At 37.5% G+C, this 20421-nt stretch overlaps 1 protein-coding gene across 1 annotated transcript in view; it reads right to left on the bottom strand.

Annotated features, from left to right (window-relative positions):
- Window positions 1-10608, bottom strand: part of LOC136853579 (uncharacterized) — a 359829-nt gene extending 349221 nt beyond the window's left edge. Inside the window, 2 exon segments of the mRNA XM_067129318.1 lie at window positions 2852-8073; window positions 10513-10608. Coding sequence (XP_066985419.1) covers window positions 2852-7078 — 4227 coding nt within the window. The 5' untranslated portion in view covers window positions 7079-8073; window positions 10513-10608.
- Window positions 10609-20421: the final 9813 nt, after the last annotated feature.

Here is a 20421-nt window from a genome sequence, read left to right on the forward strand (position 1 = left end):
GTTCACGAAATAAATGAACAGCAAGCCAAAATTAAAACAAGGCTTTAAGTATCCTTCCTTACTTTCAGCAAGCAAAAATGAATAATAGTTCATGAAGAAATTATTTTGATACAAATGAATTAAATAAACTTGATTGCTCCTGGGTATATACATCCATATACCACCACTTGAGTATAAAACTGAATCCACCATCGTTTATAAAACCAAAAATCTTTTTCTCGTCAAAATATAAAATTAAAGTTAATGCACCTTCCAAATTTTTCAAAATACAACGAGATAGCCACTACAGTCCCTCACCAAAACTCCTACTTCATGCGATGGTTACAAAATGCTGTAGGAGAAACGACTCTGAACTACTTCCCAAATGTGTGACCCGTAAAAAGTGCCAAAATCTGGGTTAATTGATGTTTTAATAACTGAATGACCTTAACTTGGAAGTGGCACGCGGTATAATTAATATTAATACAGCTATTTCTGGATGTGATTTTATGCATATATATATATATATATATATATATATATATATATATATATATATATATATATATATATATATATATATATATATATATATATATATATAACTCTGGATCTGCAGTTGATTGACAATAACTGAAAGGACTTGACACAGAAACCAATGCAGAAAGCTGTGTATGCCTCAATCTAAGAGAATATTTCCTTTACAAACTTAACCATTAAAGTTGGTTACCAAAATACATGGTAATGAGACAAGGGGTCCTCTTGCTGAAGACTGAGATATTAAAAACATCTATATATACTCCTACACATTCCATGATCTAAGCACCTCTTGCCAATCATGAGCCTCACAAATGTTGAAATTTCCTTAATATAAAACAAAATATTTTATGCGCTCCCCTGTTAGCAAGTAAACAAGCAGGCAGACAAACAAACTGAACCAGACCAAAAATAGAGCCCACATGTCCAAAACGCTCTTAGAAGACTCCAGTAATCAAGTTTCAAAAGTACCAGGAAATTTCAGAGCACCAACAGAAACCATCAGTCCACAGAAACCAAACTTATTTCCTTTCACATCAATTCTTTTGCTCTAAATATGAAAAAAAAATGAATGAATCGTGAAATTCAAGACACTGAAAAACGGGGAGTTGGAGCAAGATGATAAGATCCAGAAACTAGATGAGATGAAGTACAAGGGTCTCAAGGTGAAACTGCACTAAAGTAATTAGAGAGGCATACTTATATCGTAAATAAGCTGAATGACTTGTGGAAAGCAGAAGAAACCAAATCAGTTGCCACAGAGAATGCTACTTAGCTCGTACCCACATTCAAGTTTGCCCATCAAACTAATGCTGTGGAGTGGTTCGGTTTTTGAAAAGCTTCTTATGAGTAACTGGTCTCGACTCTTAGTGAGAAGGAAAATTTTCGAACCTTTCTTTTGAATTGTAAGCTGAGTGTAAAAATACCGGAAAACTGGATAAGCAACTTACAAGTTCATTACCTATTTGACTTGCAAAATGAATAATTCTACTTAACTCTCAAATCACATAAAAAATTTTGCTCAAAAGCCAGTCTACACAGTACTGCATATTGGTTTGTAGCTAAGTTACAGAGATATTTCAACAAGTGGATTGAAATGGCAGAATACAGAAAAAAGTTTGGGACTGCAAAGTTAAAAAAAAATGGCATCAAAATCCTCCCGGATTCAGCTTTACCTCTGGAGATGCATCGTTTTAAAATCAACAAAGCATTCGATATTTAAGCTTTCTAAAGTTTACAAACTGCAGCAGCAAAAATAATAAGAGATAATTTGGCAGATAACTGACGCTCTAAACCCGATGGCAATGTGGTAAATGTGGCTGGAAGACCCAAACAGTGCACAAGCAAAAATACAAGAACAGTGCTCAACAGCAATTTCGTCACCTTGTCGTTGTTTCTAAATCAACTTGTATGGAACTGATGCTGCTGAAAGCATACCTGACTCTATAACCGTTCACGGAACAGTTCTGACTGTTCACCACTGGTCTGGTTCCAGTCACCTGAGGTGGGGATTACTGGAAAACCACAGTGGGGGTTCTCTTCGTGGTTTTTCTGAAACGAGATGGTCAGATCATTTTGAAAGTGTAAAGCATTGTGCAGTTCACCTGCGCGGCGTTACATGACCACTGGATGATCTAGGGATGAACTTCTCAGTCAAAACCACAATTGGGATCCTTGTAGTTTTAATTTTATGTGACACCTTTGCTCTGAAGAATGATGTCATGGGCGTACTGAAAAATATTATCTTGCAAATGTCTACTGCACTAAGGTCTCCAGGCCACAAATGCCACATTGGATGTCAAAAGTCCAAAAATTGAAACACTCCTCACAGCTTTACCAGTTTCAGAAGAAAAGGAAACATCTAGAGTAGAGACAAAGTAGCTGGGTTAGAAATGTGAAACTTTGGTCGATGTGGGTATGGCTGAATGCTGACAAATCATACAATACTAACTTGGTGAAAATGATGCCATATGATTTGCTAAGGAAAGGTCTTCTTCAGAGTCTGAGTTTCAAATTAGGGTAAATAACAGACATACCATAATTTACTATTTCCTTCCATGATGTTGGACAGTTAGTTAAAATGATTTTCCTACTTTTTTGAGGAATTATTTCACAAAAAATTCTTTACCCTAAAAATAAGAATATCCTACTGACCTAAATAGTAAAAAATGCCACATTTACCTCCAGCATTTATGCTGAGTTAGGAAGAGCTCCATTTAAGCTTTTGGACTTGCTGAACTTATTAACACAACTCAAACTTTGAAGATTTCAACTTCTGCAATCACTCTAATAACCATGGAAGACTTTTTAAGAAAACAGAACCTAAAAATCTTACCTCATCATCATCTTCAGAGTCTCCTGAGTATCCTGTTTCTGTGAGATGGCCGACAGAAAACTTCCTCACTATATCGACGTCTATCTTCTTTCCTGTGAGCATAGAATCAGATGCTCTTCTCACAAATATACCACGAGGAGGTGAAGCCCGACATCCGTGTGGAATGACAACAGACAGGGCATTTTTGGCTATTTCCTCATCTTCCTCACTGGAAGACATAATGGCGTTGCTTCTCAAGAGCGCTGGTCGCTTACCACGGGGACGCACACGTGGTGGGGCACTGGCATTTGATAAACAAGGGGAAAGCTGCCCCCAGTTCGAAGTCTTCATCAGCTCATTCTCTGAAACACAGTGACGCGTCTCAGACACAACTGTTAAGCTATTGCTTGATTCCACACTAAGTTTTCCCTTGCATGATCCATCTAGGGAAGGTGAAGGAGTCACACTTACAGGCAAGGAGTCTTGAGATGTTACAATCTCCCACTGACTGTCGCTTGTGTTGCTTCCTTTACGTTTAGTTTTGACTTCTCGTAGTGAATCATTTTCTGACTTACAAAGTGGATCTTCACTCTTCTCTTTGTCTGTGTCACGAGAAGTGGTTTTCAGTGCATAATCAGATCTGGACAACTTTTCTGCCGCTCCTGCTACAGTTTGGCTTTCAAGAAGCTTTTCAAAAAACACAGCCAAGAGTGGTCGATCTGATGTGGACATTGAAGAAGTTGGGCGTGATGTTGGTGCAGATGCAGGTTTGACAGTTCTGGGTGGTGGAGTTGGTATGCAATTCTCTCGAGGCTTTTGCTCAGTAAAAGGAGATGAATTACAGGAACTCTCTTTCCTGCCATTTAGGATTGGAGTTGATTGATCTGGCAGACCTTTCTGTGTACATAATGGACTATCAGCTATTACAGACTTAGCTTTTCCATCTTTCAATGCCTCTTTTACTGGCTGTTTATCTATCAGGGATTCCATGTGTATGAATTCTAATTCACTATCACTACTACCTGGACCCAGAATAACTTCAATGCACTTCGCCTCAGATTCATAACCCCATAGTTGCTGTTCTTGGCCAACATTATCATATTCACTTTGTGGGGATGCAATGTTCTCAGCAGGAGCAGGATTAAAGACAGGAAATGGTTTAATAAGTTCTTTTGGAACCTGTGCTTTATCTTGTACAGGAGTAAAATTCTTCAAATCTTCATTTTCTGAAAGTGGTTGATCATCACTGTCTGTTGGTTGTGGAGACTCAGGTGGAATTCCATCATCTTGATCATTAGAGGCATTAATATCCCCTAAAGACTCGTCATCATCTGTTGTCTCACCCAATGGGTATTTGGTGTATGTTTCATCACCAGAATCCCCATCGGTGACTGATTCTTGATTGCTCACTTCGTCTGCATTTTCCTTGCTAGAGCGTCCTGAACGAATTACCTCTAAGTCACTGTCAACCAGCGAAAAGCGTCGATAGTTGTGTATGTCCACATTTGGACTCACCTCTGCCTTTCGGTGACCTGTAAGGATATGAAAGAGCCTTGGTGGCTTTGGTGGAGGAGGTGTCTCAGGAACTGCAACGTTGCCTGGCTTCAAGTACTGACAATTGTAACTGTTAAGCTTCTCAAGGGGAATCTTTGGAGGCGGTGGCCGTTTAGGCGGTTTTTTCTTCTTTTCTGATGGACGAGGCGAAAGCTTGCCTTTGATCAACTCGATGGCATCCTTCTCTTCTGAAGAACTGACACTGGACAGCCTTTTCACGAGCCTCTGCTTAAGACTAGGTTGTTCTTCATTGGAACTTAAGCTGGGATTCTTCATCACTAATCGGTGAAGGGATGTGAAAAAGCCTTGGTCTTCATTAGAACTCCCACTTGCTGTCTTTTCTGCAGAGGGATGATCATTTACATCCTCATCCTGAGCATCCTTTAAGTTTTCTGCTTTCTTAATTTCTACATTTACTGAGTGACTATCAATCTTTCCTCCATCTTCATCTTCATTCTTTATTAGTGTGCCTTCTGAAAGTTCATCAAGTTCTGAAGTGACTATGACATGCGGAATTTCAAGTTCTTTACTATGGTCTTCTTCACTGCCTACCGTTTCCAGCTTGCTGTTGTTTAATGCAGCTTCGTCACTCTGTTTTTCTCTCTCCTTTTCTGGTGATGCTGATTCAACGTGTTCAGCATCACTTGATACAGGCACTGAGGACCTAGGTGTGGCTACAGGTTGTTTTCCTTTCTTTTTAACCTGATCTCTTACCCAAGGAGTAGCAGTCTTCCAGGTCGAAAATTCACCACCATTAAGAAAGGCCAAGTCTCTTTTAAAGAAAGTGGATTCCTCTGCTGAATAACGATCTTTATTTGCAATTCCTGATGCCTCCTTGTTCTCTGGGATAGTGTTAGTGCTCAAACTTTTAGTAAGCTTCAATGGTCTGGGAGGAAGGGGTGGCTTCTCAGGACATACTGAGGTCACTGCTGGAGTTTTTACCTGATCAAGAGATTCATACTTAAGAACAATATCATGTACAGATCCTCTTTTGTATATATTAATTCTGCTTGCAGGTTTAATCGTCTGGTCATCTTTATTTTCAGCAGGAGCACTCTCTCTTGAAACAACAGGCCCTTCATTAGGCAATGTGCCACTCTCTGCACTATGTTTTTCTCCCGACACATCAGATCGTGACACCAATGAAGATGAGCTTTTTCTTGAACCTTGAGTTTTTGAGGCCAAGCTAAAAGCATCCTGTTCAGTGCGCAGCGTTCTGCGCCGATTCAAGAAATTGCGGTAGTAATCTTCATCATCGTCAAAATCCCCAGGTTCAATGTCATCTAAACTTAAAGTTAACATCCTGACATCTATCATAAATTCTTCCTGCGTTGGATAATTATTTTCTTTTAATATATCATCATAACTTCTTGAAAGGGCACTAGCATTGGATTTTTCTAATTCACTTAAATCTAAAGTACTCTTTGAATGTTTCCCAAGTATACTTTTGAAAGTTTTAACAGGGCTTGAAGATTTCACTTTGGGTGGAGGATGAAGTTTCAATTCTTTAGGATTATTGTCTGTCATTGCATAATAACGTTTTCCTGTGAATTTAGATTTCTTTAACTTGGCTTTTACATTAGATGCAGAAGAATCAATGCTAGTAAAACTGTTAACAGACAGATCGTCTCCTTCGGGCAGAGTGGCAGGAGGTTTAGGAAACTCATCTCCTGGTGCAAAACCAGTCAACTTTGGTTCCGAAGGGCCATTGCTACGTCGCATCTGAAGGGTCCTCTTCAGTGTATTCAACTGTTCTGAAAAGTTGCTTCCACCAGATTTGATCGACGAACTTGGTTCACCATCTATTATCTTTTTACGAAGGAATGGAAGTGGCGAGGAAGTCTTGCTCTTACAAACTTCATGTTGTTGTAACGTATTGGTCTTTGATTTGTTCTTCGCAAAAAATGGGAGAGGTGAGGAGTTCTGGGCACTCAGCTTCAAAGTATTAACTTGCTTATCCTTACCTGTTATATTCTTAGGCATAGTAAACTTACCAAAACCTTTACTTAACGATTTCTTCAAAGCTTTATTCACTCCACCGAATCCTTTGTTTTTGGGAGGATTTGGTTTTGTAGGACTTTCTTCTGGTGGGTATGTCATAACCTGCTGGAGATTTGGGAGCTCAAAACTGACAGACTTCCTTCTGTCTGATGTTGATACTCGTTCCTCAACAGAAATGTTCCTAGCTGGTGACCCATAGCCACCTACACCACCTTTAGATGGCTGAAGGTCTGAGCAGCTTTTCCAGGGTGTCAAAGGTTTATGAATGGGCTCTTTTTCGATTACTTTGGGATGACATCTTGGGCAGGTAGAATCATCATCTAAACCATCTACACTCTGCCAAGCTGTTAAGGGTTTTCGAACTTCTGGCTGTACAGAAGAGGTAGAGGAGGATGAGGAGTTACGCTTCCTACTGCATGGGACAAGATCTGGCGCACAAAGATCACTGAACTCTTTTTCATTTGTGATGGTCTGCGAATTTGCACGCTGACGCCTCAAACGAGGCTTGCCCACATCATCCCCATCTTTGTCTTTCAAGTTCTCACGGACTGTTCTTGGGGCTGGAGTTGGGCTGTTGTTTCCTAACCTGTCCTTACTCCTGGGTAGGGGTGAAGGGGCTATCATAACTTCAAGGTCCTCGAATGAAAGCCCACCAGAGGTTCGAGAGCCTGGACCCTGCCGTGACTCAGACATTTTGGGTGAAGTGTTATGTTCTGCATCTACAGTAGTAATTACTGTCCTGTAAGGCAAATATTTAGACCTGCAGTCTTCTGCTGTTCCTTACCACAGGGAGATATCTGTGCTGCAGCCTGGGAAAACCAATGGTTTACTTTCATGAAACATTAAAGCAAAAGTGTGTACACTGAATAAGCATAAATAAATTGTATAGTTTGCTTTTCTGTAGCTATATACATATCACCAACTGCTCTCCATGAAATTTCACATCTCTTCAAACTTGCACAGTTACATACAGCTGGGACAGTAATGTGGGTCACATACATATTACCAAAGATACTTGCCAGTATTAGCAGCAATGACCCTTGACCCCAAAATCTCCATCCTCACAGTAAACATGGAAATACAATGAAAACAGCAAGAAATATTTCAATTTCTTTGGAGATATTGGCCATCCAACTCCACAACTCATTGCCCATGTAGGTCATGTCGAAAACCTGACGCAGGCTACCTCAGACACTTGTGCATAATCACTCATTATTGTCATCAAACAACATGTTCCTGTTTACTGAAACTTCCTCAGAAGTTGCAAAAACTGGTAGATCTTCGCAGTTCCGAAGTTCACTTTAAAACAGTCGGCTACAGTGGCCCTCGTTTGATTAGAATCTTCGAGAATACGTAATCACTCTTTACTGTAAAACCAGGGTTAATACAACAACACTTCTAATTCACTAAAGACTTATTGAGCACACTGATTCACATCCACTACTTTCATTAAAATGGAAACTTTCCGGCAGGCCATTTTTTTTTGTTTCCACGGCAAAACGCAACACAGCAAATTCCCGTCTAGAACTAGAGGTGCCACACGGCCCCCGTCCGTCCAACACTAAGGGTGCCAGCCAGCAGCAAATGTTGCTACAACTGTGATCACAGATGTTTCGTTAGAGCGGGGGAGTGAATCATTCCGCCCTCTTTCCATTACACTTGGTCGGCGGGATTAAGTTCTATTTCGCCTGAAAATCAGATGAGTAAAATAATTCGCCACTTTATGCGCATGAAGTTCACCAAACTGTTGCATTATCCGTATGAGACTCATTTCCAGCTAAGATATGACTAATGTGTTGTTTTAACTGTTTCTGTATCAAGTTAGTTTGTGTTGTTCGCTGTTGTCATTCCTCTCCCACATCTACTTAGTCGTTCGTTTTCTTGTTCTCGTATTAGAGACTCTCTCTCTCTCTCTCTCTCTCTCTCTCTCTCTCTCTCTCTCTCTCTCTCTCTCTCTCTCTCTCTCTCTTAACAAAAGTTAATCAAGCATACGTATCTTTCCTAAGAAATTGACTCTTACGCAAAACACCTCTCTCTCTCTCAAACTCTGTCTCTGTCTCTGTCTCTGACATTCTCTCTCTCTCTCTCTCTCTCTCTCTTCTCTCTCTCAAACAAGTGGGTGACATTGAACATATAGAGAGAACGAGAGAGAGAAGAGAGAGAGAGAGAGAGAGAGAGAAGAGAGAGAGAGAGAGAGAGAGAGAGAAAAGGAACAAATTTCCAATTTCGTGTGACGTCAAGTTCTGCAAAGTATCTTATGACGTCGAACGCCAACTCCATATCTTACTGTGTATATGTATGTATGTATGTATGTATTATGTATGTATGTATACATAAATGGTCTGGCAAGATATGTATGGATACGTCACAGGGAGAAACAGGACCGAACTACTGATTGCTTTTATTTGTAGTTATAACAGAAAAGTGGAATATTTCTTTGACATATTAAAAATTGCTATTGAAACGAAAGAGGAGAGAGACAAAATGAAGAAAAACGAAACCTCGGAAGAATAAGAAGCAAACCAAAAGGGATGTGATAAATAATAAGAAAATATAAAAAAATTAAAACATATATAATCCAGAAGCAAATATGCAAACTAAAGGAGAATGTATTTATAACTTTGCTACAAAAACATTCTACCCATAGCTAGTGAATCCATGGATGAAAGAGACCTTGACACAGAATAAAGAGAATAAAGGAAAGGAATAAATGTGTCGCGGTGATAAAATCGAGTAAAAGCTATTTAGGAAATGAGATAATGGATGTAACAGAATATATGCTAAGAAAATACAGTTATCAAGAATAAAACAGAATTCAAGCTTAATATGGCTGGTAAATATATCTGATAAATATGTCCAATACATAAATGTGTCTGGTAAATACGTCAGGTAAATAAATATGTCTGAATATATGTCTGGTAGAAATTTGCGAGACAGGATTAAGAGAACAGTGAAATACTAATTTCAAAGCTATGATATGATTGAGTTTTGCTTGGCTAAAATGGAATAAAGTAATATTTGCATAATTTATGAGAATACATCTTGCCATCTCGACAATTTATAGTTCTGTTCACTGTAGCTGCCTGACAAATATGTAAGAGACTAATACTATATATATACATATATATAATTTATTTATACGGTATATATACGTATATGTATATATATACATATATACATTTATATACACACATCCATACACAGCCAAGTTAAAGGAACAATTCAATTAAAAACTAATCTCTTCCAGACCAAAATGACGGAACTCCCAAACATCCGGCCCTGGAAAATCGACCATCTCGACTCCTGACACACCTGTATCCCCGCCATAGTTAATTCGACACTCATCTCCAACGCATGTAGGTCACAGGGTGTTAATTTGTCATGCGGGCTCCGACGAATTGTGGTGCTCTTTTGGATCTCTCTCTCTCTCTCTCTCTCTCTCTCTCTCTCTCTCTCTCTCTCTCTCTCTCTCTCTCTCTCATAATAAAATCTGGCATTCTTATACAGTATGTAAGAAAATGGTCATCTCTCATTATAAAAATTAATCGCTCTTGTATATAAGGAAATAATCACTCACCCGTTCCTGTCATAAGTAATTGAATCTTAATTTAAAAAATTCTCTGTCTGTCTGTCTGTCTGTCTCTGTGTGTGTGAGTGTGTCCGTGCATGAGTAAAAATTAGGAACTATCTAAAGTCTTGATTACAATGTTTTAATTTCACATATCATATGCAACAACAGCCACTGAAATGTGTCGTTAAAAAATCATTTCATTCCGGTTTAAAGTATACGTACCTGCTTTATATATATATATATATATATATATATATATATATATATATATATATATATATATATATATATATATATATATATATATATATATATATATATATATATGAATATATAAGCTATGTAAGAGGGCTCAGTACCTAGTTATGTGACATAATGAAGCATCACGCTTCCTACAGGCCTTAAATCCAGTATTACAAATCCATTTCCTTTCCCGTTATCTTACGATCGTCACTCAATATCCACACCAGCACTTGCAAGATACTTCAGGCCTTTTAAGCAGTTAATATAAACACTTAGAACCATCAAAACACTGAGAAAAAACACAAAAACGCACATGAAAATAAACACACCATGTTGGCACGTGCATTATCCCACACTTAACACCGCCATCAGCACTTCCTGTGTCCGAACAACACAATAAAACAAGACTAAACGGATACAGATGCTGTGTCTTCCATTCTCTCTCTCTCTCTCTCTCTCTCTCTCTCTCTCTCTCTCTCTCTCTCTCTCTCTAACACTGTCATGTTAATGATGCTGCTGTTACACTCACATTCTACTCCAAAGCATAATGCGTTATTTGCACGTCCATTCCAATGTTAAGCGTAAAGAGCGAGACCTTGTAACGGATGATGTAATATGCAAGAGAGAGAGAGAGAGAGAGAGAGAGAGAGAAGAGAAGTCTGACTGACTGACTTTAAAATATCTGGCGACACAGATATGAGAGAGAGATCTATAAATAATTTTAAGCCAAAAGATCCCTGCAAACGGATGATGAAATGAGAGAGAGAGAGAGAGAGAGAGAGAGAGAGAGAGAGACAGAGAGAGACTGATTGAGACTGATTGATGGTTGATTGACTGTAAATTATCTGGCGTTACAGCTATGAGAGAGAGAGAGAGAGAGAGAGAGAGAGAGAGAGAGAGAGAGAGAGAGAGAGAGAGAGCCAACAGATCCCTGCAAACGGATGATGAACTGAGAGAGAGAGAGAGAGAGAGAGAGAGAGAGAGAGAGAGAGAGAGAGAGAGAGGGGACTGACTGACTGACTTGATTGCCTAGCTTTAAGAGAAAAAAACAATATTAAGCCAAAATATCTGTACAAGAGTTATAAAACGTGTCTCTGTTGGCAGGTCAAAGTTTAGAGGTCCATATCAGGTCTCTCATTCCCTTCAAATCTTGTTTTTTTTTTTTTACCTTGCTTGCCACTTCCCTTCAAATCTTGTTTTTTTTTTTTACCTTGCTTGCCACTAAGTCCAAGGAGGTCATACCCTTGACCACATCAACAATAGATGGGTCACCTAACAAAAGGATTTACCAGAAAATCGAGAGACTTTCCGAATTGACCCAAGATGACCTCAAGGTCTCCATGGGTCATGGGTTCTCCTGGGATCTCCCAAAGCCCAGGTGGCCAGACCCAAGTGGACCGAAGGTCTCAATGGACCCTGGGATATCCCAAATCCCAGGTGACCAGACCCAAGCTGCCCTAAGGTTACAATGGGTCCTGGGGTATCCCGAATCCCAAGTGACCAGTTCCACCACTGTAGGTAATCCCCCTAATGACAAGTCTTTAGCCTCGAGACGGCGCATGCGCTGTGGGGAGGTCTGAGAGGCATATATGCAACAATGCCTTACGTATAGCTTTGTGCATATTTAATTCTGTCCGAGTTTCTGAAACTTTCACCGAGGCAACTTCAACACTCGTGTAGATTTATAAATGTCATTTTACCCTGCATATTTTTGGAAGTGGTTGTCTACCAAAGCAAAAAGCTACAATAATAATAATAATAATAATAATAATAATAATAATAATAATAATAATAATAATAATAATAATAATGGTGAAGAGATATACTTTTAATATATGTTTACAATGTCATCTTAGCTGATTTCTTCACCACTTTAGTGACTCGTGCTATTAAGAGATTTTTAGAAATAATAATAATAATAATAATAATAATAATAATAATAATAATAATAATAATAATAATAATAATAATAATAATAATAATAATGTGTAACGAAAATCCACAATTGTATAGAAGATATATTACTACGTAAAATAAACAAAGACTTTCGAACACCTGAACAGTGTTCAGCGTCAGTGTTAACGTTAAAATGTAAAATGAGAGGGTAGCTTTCTTATGAATAGCTTTCAGAAAAGGGGGGCGGGGCGAGAAGATGACAGCCCATCACGGAAGTGCTGGTTCGGGTGCTGCTATAGGCTATTCCAAAATCAGCGGGCAGTTGCGCCAACCTCCATGAGCTTCGAACTTGCGATGTTGCACTTGCCTGCGCTACATAGGTGCCATAGTCAGAAACATCCAAAGGAACGTCGGCTATCTGGAGAGAGAGAGAGAGAGAGAGAGAGAGAGAGAGAGGAAGCAGAGCATCAGGGTTCACACGGTCAACGTTAGTTTTGAAATTAAAATGTTTAATGTAGTGTTTGGCAGTAAACCAGTTGATAAAAGGGTCTTCATTTGTGAATGTCTTGCTATCTTCAAAAGGTATTCCCATGTTTATATCAGCACCTTCAATTGATCTTCTCTCGTGAGGATTCGTCACTCTTAAAAGTGGTTCGTGCACCATCCCAATTAATTATGTGTTCTAAATTAAGACCATGAACCACCAAAGGGCTGCCTTGTGCATGAAGATCATTGGCCCTTCATGGTATTAATTTAGACCACGGAATTAATTGGGATGGTGCACGAACCATTTTTGAAAGTGATAATTCTCACGTGAAAAGATTAGTTGGAGGTGCTGATATAAGCGTGGGAATATGATTTGAAGATAGCAAGACATATACAAATGAAGACCCTTTTATCAACCGGTTCACTACCAAACACTACATAAAACATTTTAATTTCAAAACTGACGTTGACCGTGTGAACACTGATGCTCTGCTTCCTATCTCTCTCTCTCTCTCTCTCTCTCTCTCTCTCTCTCTCTCAGATAGCCGACGTCCCCGTGGATATTTCCGACTGTGGCACCTATGCGGCGCAGCCAGGTGCAACATCGCAATTCGAAGATCAAGAAGGTTGGCGCAACTGCCCGCTGAATTTGGAATAGCCTTCTGTATAGCACCGCACAAACCAGCACTTCCTTGATGGGCTGTCATCTTCTCGCCCCGCCCCCCGTTTCTAAAAGCTATTCATAAGAAAACTACCCTCTCTCTCATTTTACATTTTAACGTTAACACTGATGACGAACACCGTTCGGGTGTTCGAAAGTCTTTGTTTATTTTACATAGTAATACATTTTTTACTATATAATTGTGGATTTTCGTTAAACAGATTGTTTTTTACGAGATTGTGAATTTCTTAGCAATAAAAATAAGAATGATAATAATGACTCATGCGATTATGAGATTTTTATAAATAATAATAATAATAATAATAATAATAATAATAATAATAATAATAATAATAATAATAATAGCTTAGAAACTACACACTTAAAAGTACATATATTCCTCGACGCAGACCTTGAAAAAGATAGCTGTATAAGCCCATTTTACTCTTGAAAAGGAGTGAAGCATTTACTAATGCATACATATCCACCGTTTTGAGGTACACAGGTAAATGGGAGCGGTTTCTTCCCTGCAACCAGAATACGAAAACACTTGTTTAGAGAACACCTGTGTTAAAAGAGTAACGTAGTTTGAGAGAGAGAGAGAGAGAGAGAGAGAGAGAGAGAGAGAGAGAGAGAGAGAGAGAGAGCTCTTAGCTATTTTCATGAGAGAGAGGAAAGTTACTATTTTCATGATGAGCTTATTTTCAAAGATTTTACACACACACACACACACACACACACACACACGCAACACTATTTTCACGCACACACACACACACACACAGTCAATACCAATCCCATAACGAGTTGGGAAGTTAACAGAGAGAGAGAGAGAGAGAGAGAGAGAGAGAGAGAGAGAATAAATCTCTTGGAGAGTTAACAGAGAGAGAGTTGAGAGAAACTCTAACACTATTTTCCATATGTGTTGGGAAACATATTTAAATAAATAATATACACTGATACACACACACATACATATATACACACATATATAACAATTTCTTATGTTCCCAAGAAAAAACTAAAAAATCTGCAAGGGCAACATTTATGCAAATGAGCTAACTTCGCCTGTGACGTCACATACAATCTGGTGTTTATTTTTAGCACCTGAATTAAGGCGAGAATTATGCCTTAATGATGTGCTTTGCCTGATCAGATGTTGGGGGTGAATCACTGATACTTTTTAAAAACATTTGCATTTGGAAAGTGTTTCGATATAAATGTGAGTATGTATCCCGTACATGCAGACACCACACACACACATGTACTTACATACATACATACACACACACACACACACACACACACACACACATATATATATATATATATATATATATATATATATATATATATGTATGTATGTATGTATGTATGTATAGACACACATATATGTGTTTATGTGTATTCGAAATAATTCACTCAATAAAAATAAATAAATAACGTGGGATTATTTTTGTCGAAATTTATGGGTAAAATTATATCTGCATCGTGCGATAATTGTGCTTTCTATGAGCAAGAGCCCGTGCTGGCATACAGCCAGTTCCGCCTCAACAATAACCCGTCTATATTTAACAAATCTGTATTGTAAGTGCTACGCACCATCGCACTTATAAAAGTTAGAAGTAAAGAGAAATTAGTACAAGTTACCCTTTTAAAGCATCATAGAAAATGGGTGATTTCCTTCCTTTAAGAGTTTCAGAGAAAATAGTTAACGATGCGTCATTATTTCAAGTGCTAACTATAATGTTCTATATTCTTTTTAAGCAAAAACCCTGGTTATAAGAATTTAAAATAGAAATAAATAAATAAAATATTCTGGACCTGTGCAAGTAACGTTTTTATAAAAAAAAAAAGGTAATTTTTCGGAAGGCTCCAACGAAGAAGACTTCAGGCAGCCATTATTGCATGGAAAACCATTTTGGGTTTTTCATGCAAAAATGGCTAGGGAATGATAGGGCACTAAAAGAACCTAAAAATACCAACTTAACCCAACCTAGGAATGTTTACTGGTTATAATTTTACCGTATTAGCTACGGGGGAGTGTTCCGGCCGAATTGTCTTACCTTATAAGTCGTAATTTGGTTATTAAGCATTTGCGCAGGTCATGTATTAGGAAGAAATTTTTTGTTTTGATGTGTTTTACACAAGAAAAATAAAAATTATAATGTGGGAGGTGGCTGGAGTCTTCCGAAAAGTAACCCCAAAAAACACAGTCTTAATTATGAAGCAATTGACATCTAACTGGAAGGAAAAATTCAGTAGGGTATATTTAAAAAATTCAAAAATAAGAATTTATAGACGCAAAATTTGGTATGCATGCTGTGAAATATTAAAAAAATCTCTTTTCTACAGTTTCTTATAACCTGTAGGGAAGTTATGTAGAACAAATACACTTCATGGGCGTAAAATCTTGGACGTAGGCCTACGCTGCATGATGTCAAAGTCTCTTATCTACAGTTTTTATAATTTGTTTGGAAGTTATGTAGAACAAATAACTATCCACACTTTTCAGTCTCATAGAATTCCCAGTTCATATCCCTCTAGGATTTAATAACGCAATAAATACAATAATGAAAACTGCCCTATACAGAAGTGTAACCCAAACAAAGACGTTTAAAAAAATACATTTTGAAAATTCTAAAAGAATCTGAAATATTAAAAATTTTTTTTAATACTTACCAGGACTCAAAAAAGTTTAAATATTACAGAAATAACTTTTATACTCACCAAGTAACAAAAAACTTAAAATATAATAGAAATTATTCTAATACTCACCAAGTAACGAAGAAGGAAAAATATTATAAAAATTATTCTAATATTTAAAAAAAATGATTCTAACACTCACCAGAGTTTGGTCAGACCAGAATCCTTCCTCGACCCCAGTAATTCTGTAGATTTCTTCCCCTAAATACATCTTCTCACACTCCAGTTTGTGGATTGTCTTCTGCCGTTCTTTCAATTCCTGGTAGAAGAAGAATAAAATAACAGACGTTACGAAAATATAATTTTGATGATGCTGTGTTTCAGAAACAAGGTTAATAAAAGCTTTCTTAGACTTATACAAGTTCTGTACCTATCTAATCACCTTCTGTATCTTACGTCATATAAGGTTTGGCTTAGTTTATATATATATATATATATATATATATATATATATATATATATATATATATATATATATATATATATATATATATATATATATATATATATATATATATATATATATATATATATATATATATATATATATATATATATATATATATATATTATATATATATATAAAAATATATCCACCTACAACTTGAAAAACATGAGCGCACAACGATATATCATCTTATAATATCGATTTGAACGAAATAGAAAAAAAATACCTTAACAATTCTCCCCCTCGTAATGAGAAATCAAACCCAGAGTTAAGAAAAAATCAAGAGATACAGGGAGGAGTTATAATTAGCATGCAGCTGACGACCAAACAAAAAAAATTGGATGAAGGAAAAAAACTAAACTAATCTATCGTGGAGCAATGCAATGGAATGTTAGTTAACTTTAGCTCGTTAAAGTTTTAGTAGGGTTACACCCAGAGTTTTTTTTTTTTTTAATAATTAATGACTATCCACCCCATCCCCTCCCCCCGCCCCCTTCCGATGTGGTGGCACTCGGTTCCCGTAACTCTTGGGAAACTTGCTCGATTAAATGTTTCCCTTTTTATATATATAAAAATGTCAACAAAACTTTTACTAAATACTCTGCGGCTTATAAGAAAAATACTTCGTATTTCATACGAGCATTATGCAAAGCTTGTGTGTGTGTGTGTGTGTGTGAAAGCCTACTATAAAGGTACCATATCTCATTTGAGGGGAAAATATTAAGCTTAATCGTGGACAGTATCAATACATGCAAATAATGATAACAAAATTTTGCAAAAAAAAAAAAAAAAAAAAAAAAAATAACTTTAATTTACTCCAGTAACACACAAGTAATGTATTGAGGACATGATAGAGAGAGAGAGAGAGAGAGAGAGAGAGAGAGAGAGAGAGAGAGAGAGAGAGAGAGAGTATAAGTACTCTCTCCCTTATCATGCATCACTTTCTAATGTTTACTAGATGGTGAGAGGCTAAGGGGAGAGAAAGAAAATTGCCTTTCCCCCAAAACATATTTTACTTCTAAGCTATCGTGTCTCGGTTGTTTTCCGTGTGCATGAAAGAAAGAGAGAGAGAGAGAGAGAGAGAGAGAGAGAGAGAGAGAGAGAGAGAGAGAGAGAGGCTCCCCCAAACGTGAATGATTTTTCAATATCTCTCCGTGACTTACAATCCAAAGGGCGTCTTCATCATCTTTATCGCAAATTGCCTGTTATCTTTCCCACCTCGTAAAGGTACGTTATGGCGTCCATAACTCTTCTGGTGGTCTCCCCCTCCCCCTCCACCTGCTCCCCTAAAACCGTAATCCTCAGTGAAGAAAAGGGTTAACGTGCCTTACAGAAAAAAAAGTGGATATTCTAGACAGCATATTTCTCTGAAGATACTTTGTTTTGAAAGGGTTTAATTGTGTGTTCTTTTAGTTGAGTTTCTCTTAAGGGGTGATTGTCTATTAAGGGATATTGTCTATTAAGGGGTGACTGTCTATTACGGGGGATTGTCTATTATGGGGTATTGTCTATTAAGGGACGACTGTCTATCATGGGGATTGTCCATTAAGGGTGACTGTCTATGAAGGCGTGATCTATTTAGGGGGACGGTCTATTAAGGAGTGATTGTCTATTAAGAGGTGATTCTTAATTAAGGAGTCTATTAAGGGGTGATTGTCTATTAAGGGGGCTTGCCTATTAAGAGGTGATTCTTAATTAATGGGTCTATTAGGGGGTGACTGTGTATTAACAGGTGATTGTTAAGGTGGATTGTCTAAAAAGGGGTGACTGTTTATTGAGGGGTGATGTTCTACTACGGGATGATTATCTATTAAAGGGGGGATTGGTGATTAAGGGATGATTGTTTATTAAGGGGTAACTGTCTATTAAAGGGTGACTGCCTACTAAGGGATTTCTATTAAGTGGTGATTGTCTGTCAACGAAACTTGGCTTCAGATCATAAAAATAGAAATTCTGTTAATTTAAATGACAAGTACAATCCAATTAACGGCATAAACATAGATTTTAGACAGATTTTTAATTTTAGACAAAATATCCCACTTTTACTGTACATTTTGCACAGTGCACATAAACCATTCTATTGCTATAATTCAAAAGCCCTGTGATTTATGAGCACTAGCTAAAAATGTAATTAAACAAATAAAAAATGTTCCGAAATTTCTTCGGTGCAATCGTGTTTTCTGTACAACATATAATGCTCTATAAGCCGCGGCCCATGAAACTTTAACCACGGCCCGGTGGTGCCTGTCCTATAGCGTTGCCAGACGCACAATCATGGCTAACTTTAACCTTAAATAAAAAAAACTACTGAGGCTAGAGGGCTGCTATTTGGCATGTTTGATGATTGGAGGGTGGATGATCAACATACCAATTTGCAGCCCTCTAGCCTCAGTAGTTTTTAAGATCTGAGGGCGGACAGAAAAAGTGCGGACGGACAGACAAATAGCCATATCAATAGTTTTCTTTTGCAGTAAAACTAAAAATGGGATAGCAATTAAATTACAAAATTTTTACACAGACGGCCTCCTACCAGGAAGGGGTTGTGGGGAGAGACGCCATAGGTTAAGAGAAGATATGAAATAACTTTAAGGCCGGCTATCTGTTTAAATCTTCTTAAACCTTCATTAACTTATCTTGAAGTGACCATACTTTGCGTGTTGTCTGTTACGAACTTTCACTGCATAAAGTGTATGTATATTCATCGAGTACTTGTTCTCAGTTATACACAAATATATTAATACTTATAAATAAATTAATTGTTTTTATTAATTAAATAAAGGTGCAATTAAAACGATATATATATATATATATATATATATATATATATATATATATATATATATATATATATATATATATATATATATATATATATATATATATATATATATATATATATATATATATATATAAGAACACATGGGATAAACTTGATCATGTATTTGAATACAGGTCATAAGGTCATTTAAATCTGATTTTTTCTCTCTCTCTCTCTCTCTCTCTCTCTCTCTCTCTCTCTCTCTCTCTCTCTCTCTCTCTCTCTCTCTCAACCTCACATCTGCACATCTGCCCCTAACAAACCTACCTATCTATCTAACTCTCGTGCTTAACATCAAACAAACATACATAGCTCAACAAATATTCATACATAATGCAAACAACGAGAACCCACTCTCTCACCTGTCCACGAAAGCCCTCACATTCTTACCCACCTGGGCAGGTAAAGACCCTCTCTCCACTCCAATCCAATCATTACCCAAAGACATTTTAACAAAGTGCCCATTTGGGCAAAAGATATTTCGGATGCCACTAAACATCAAGCTTAGTGGGACCAATCTATCATCTGGTCTACGTGGGAATGAGGATTCAAGCCTTTCCTTTTTACGATCAGAATGCATTCCGCATTTTGACAGGAACACACAAGGTGGGCTTTGAGCCGACGTTCTTTGTGGGTGATTGTTTGTGGGGAAGGTTTGCTTATGCAATGCGTCACTCATAGTCTTACGTGTGTGTGTGTGTGTGTGTGTGTGTGTGTGTGTGTGTGTGTGTGAAGTTAAAACTCATACAAAGAAGGCTATTCTGTTCCGTCTATACATACCCAGGCAGAAATGATTAAATTCCAACCACTGAGATTTAAAACTTCTCTATTGCAATCTTCCACATCAAGACTCTCTCTCTCTCTCTCTCTCTCTCTCTCTCTCTCTCTCTCTCTCTCTCTCTCTCTCTCTCTCTCTCTCTCGCTATCCTCGATGACCTTTGCTCAAACAAGTAATTTCATGGAAAGAATGAAGAGGTCGGAAGATCAAAAACTCTATGACCCAAGAGAAGGATTACCTACAAAAGAGGTTTACGGCTCTGTCAGGTATAGACTTGAGTATGCATGCTTAAAAAACGCCACACACACACACACAACCGACACTCATGCATTAGTTACAACATATGGCATAACAACAAGTAAAAACATACAGCCAACATGCCCAAAACAAACCTTGATTGGGTACACGAAGATAACAATGAATAAATAA

This window comes from Macrobrachium rosenbergii, chromosome 27 (genome assembly GCF_040412425.1).
Source record: "Macrobrachium rosenbergii isolate ZJJX-2024 chromosome 27, ASM4041242v1, whole genome shotgun sequence".
Classification (NCBI taxonomy): Eukaryota; Metazoa; Arthropoda; class Malacostraca; order Decapoda; family Palaemonidae; genus Macrobrachium; species Macrobrachium rosenbergii.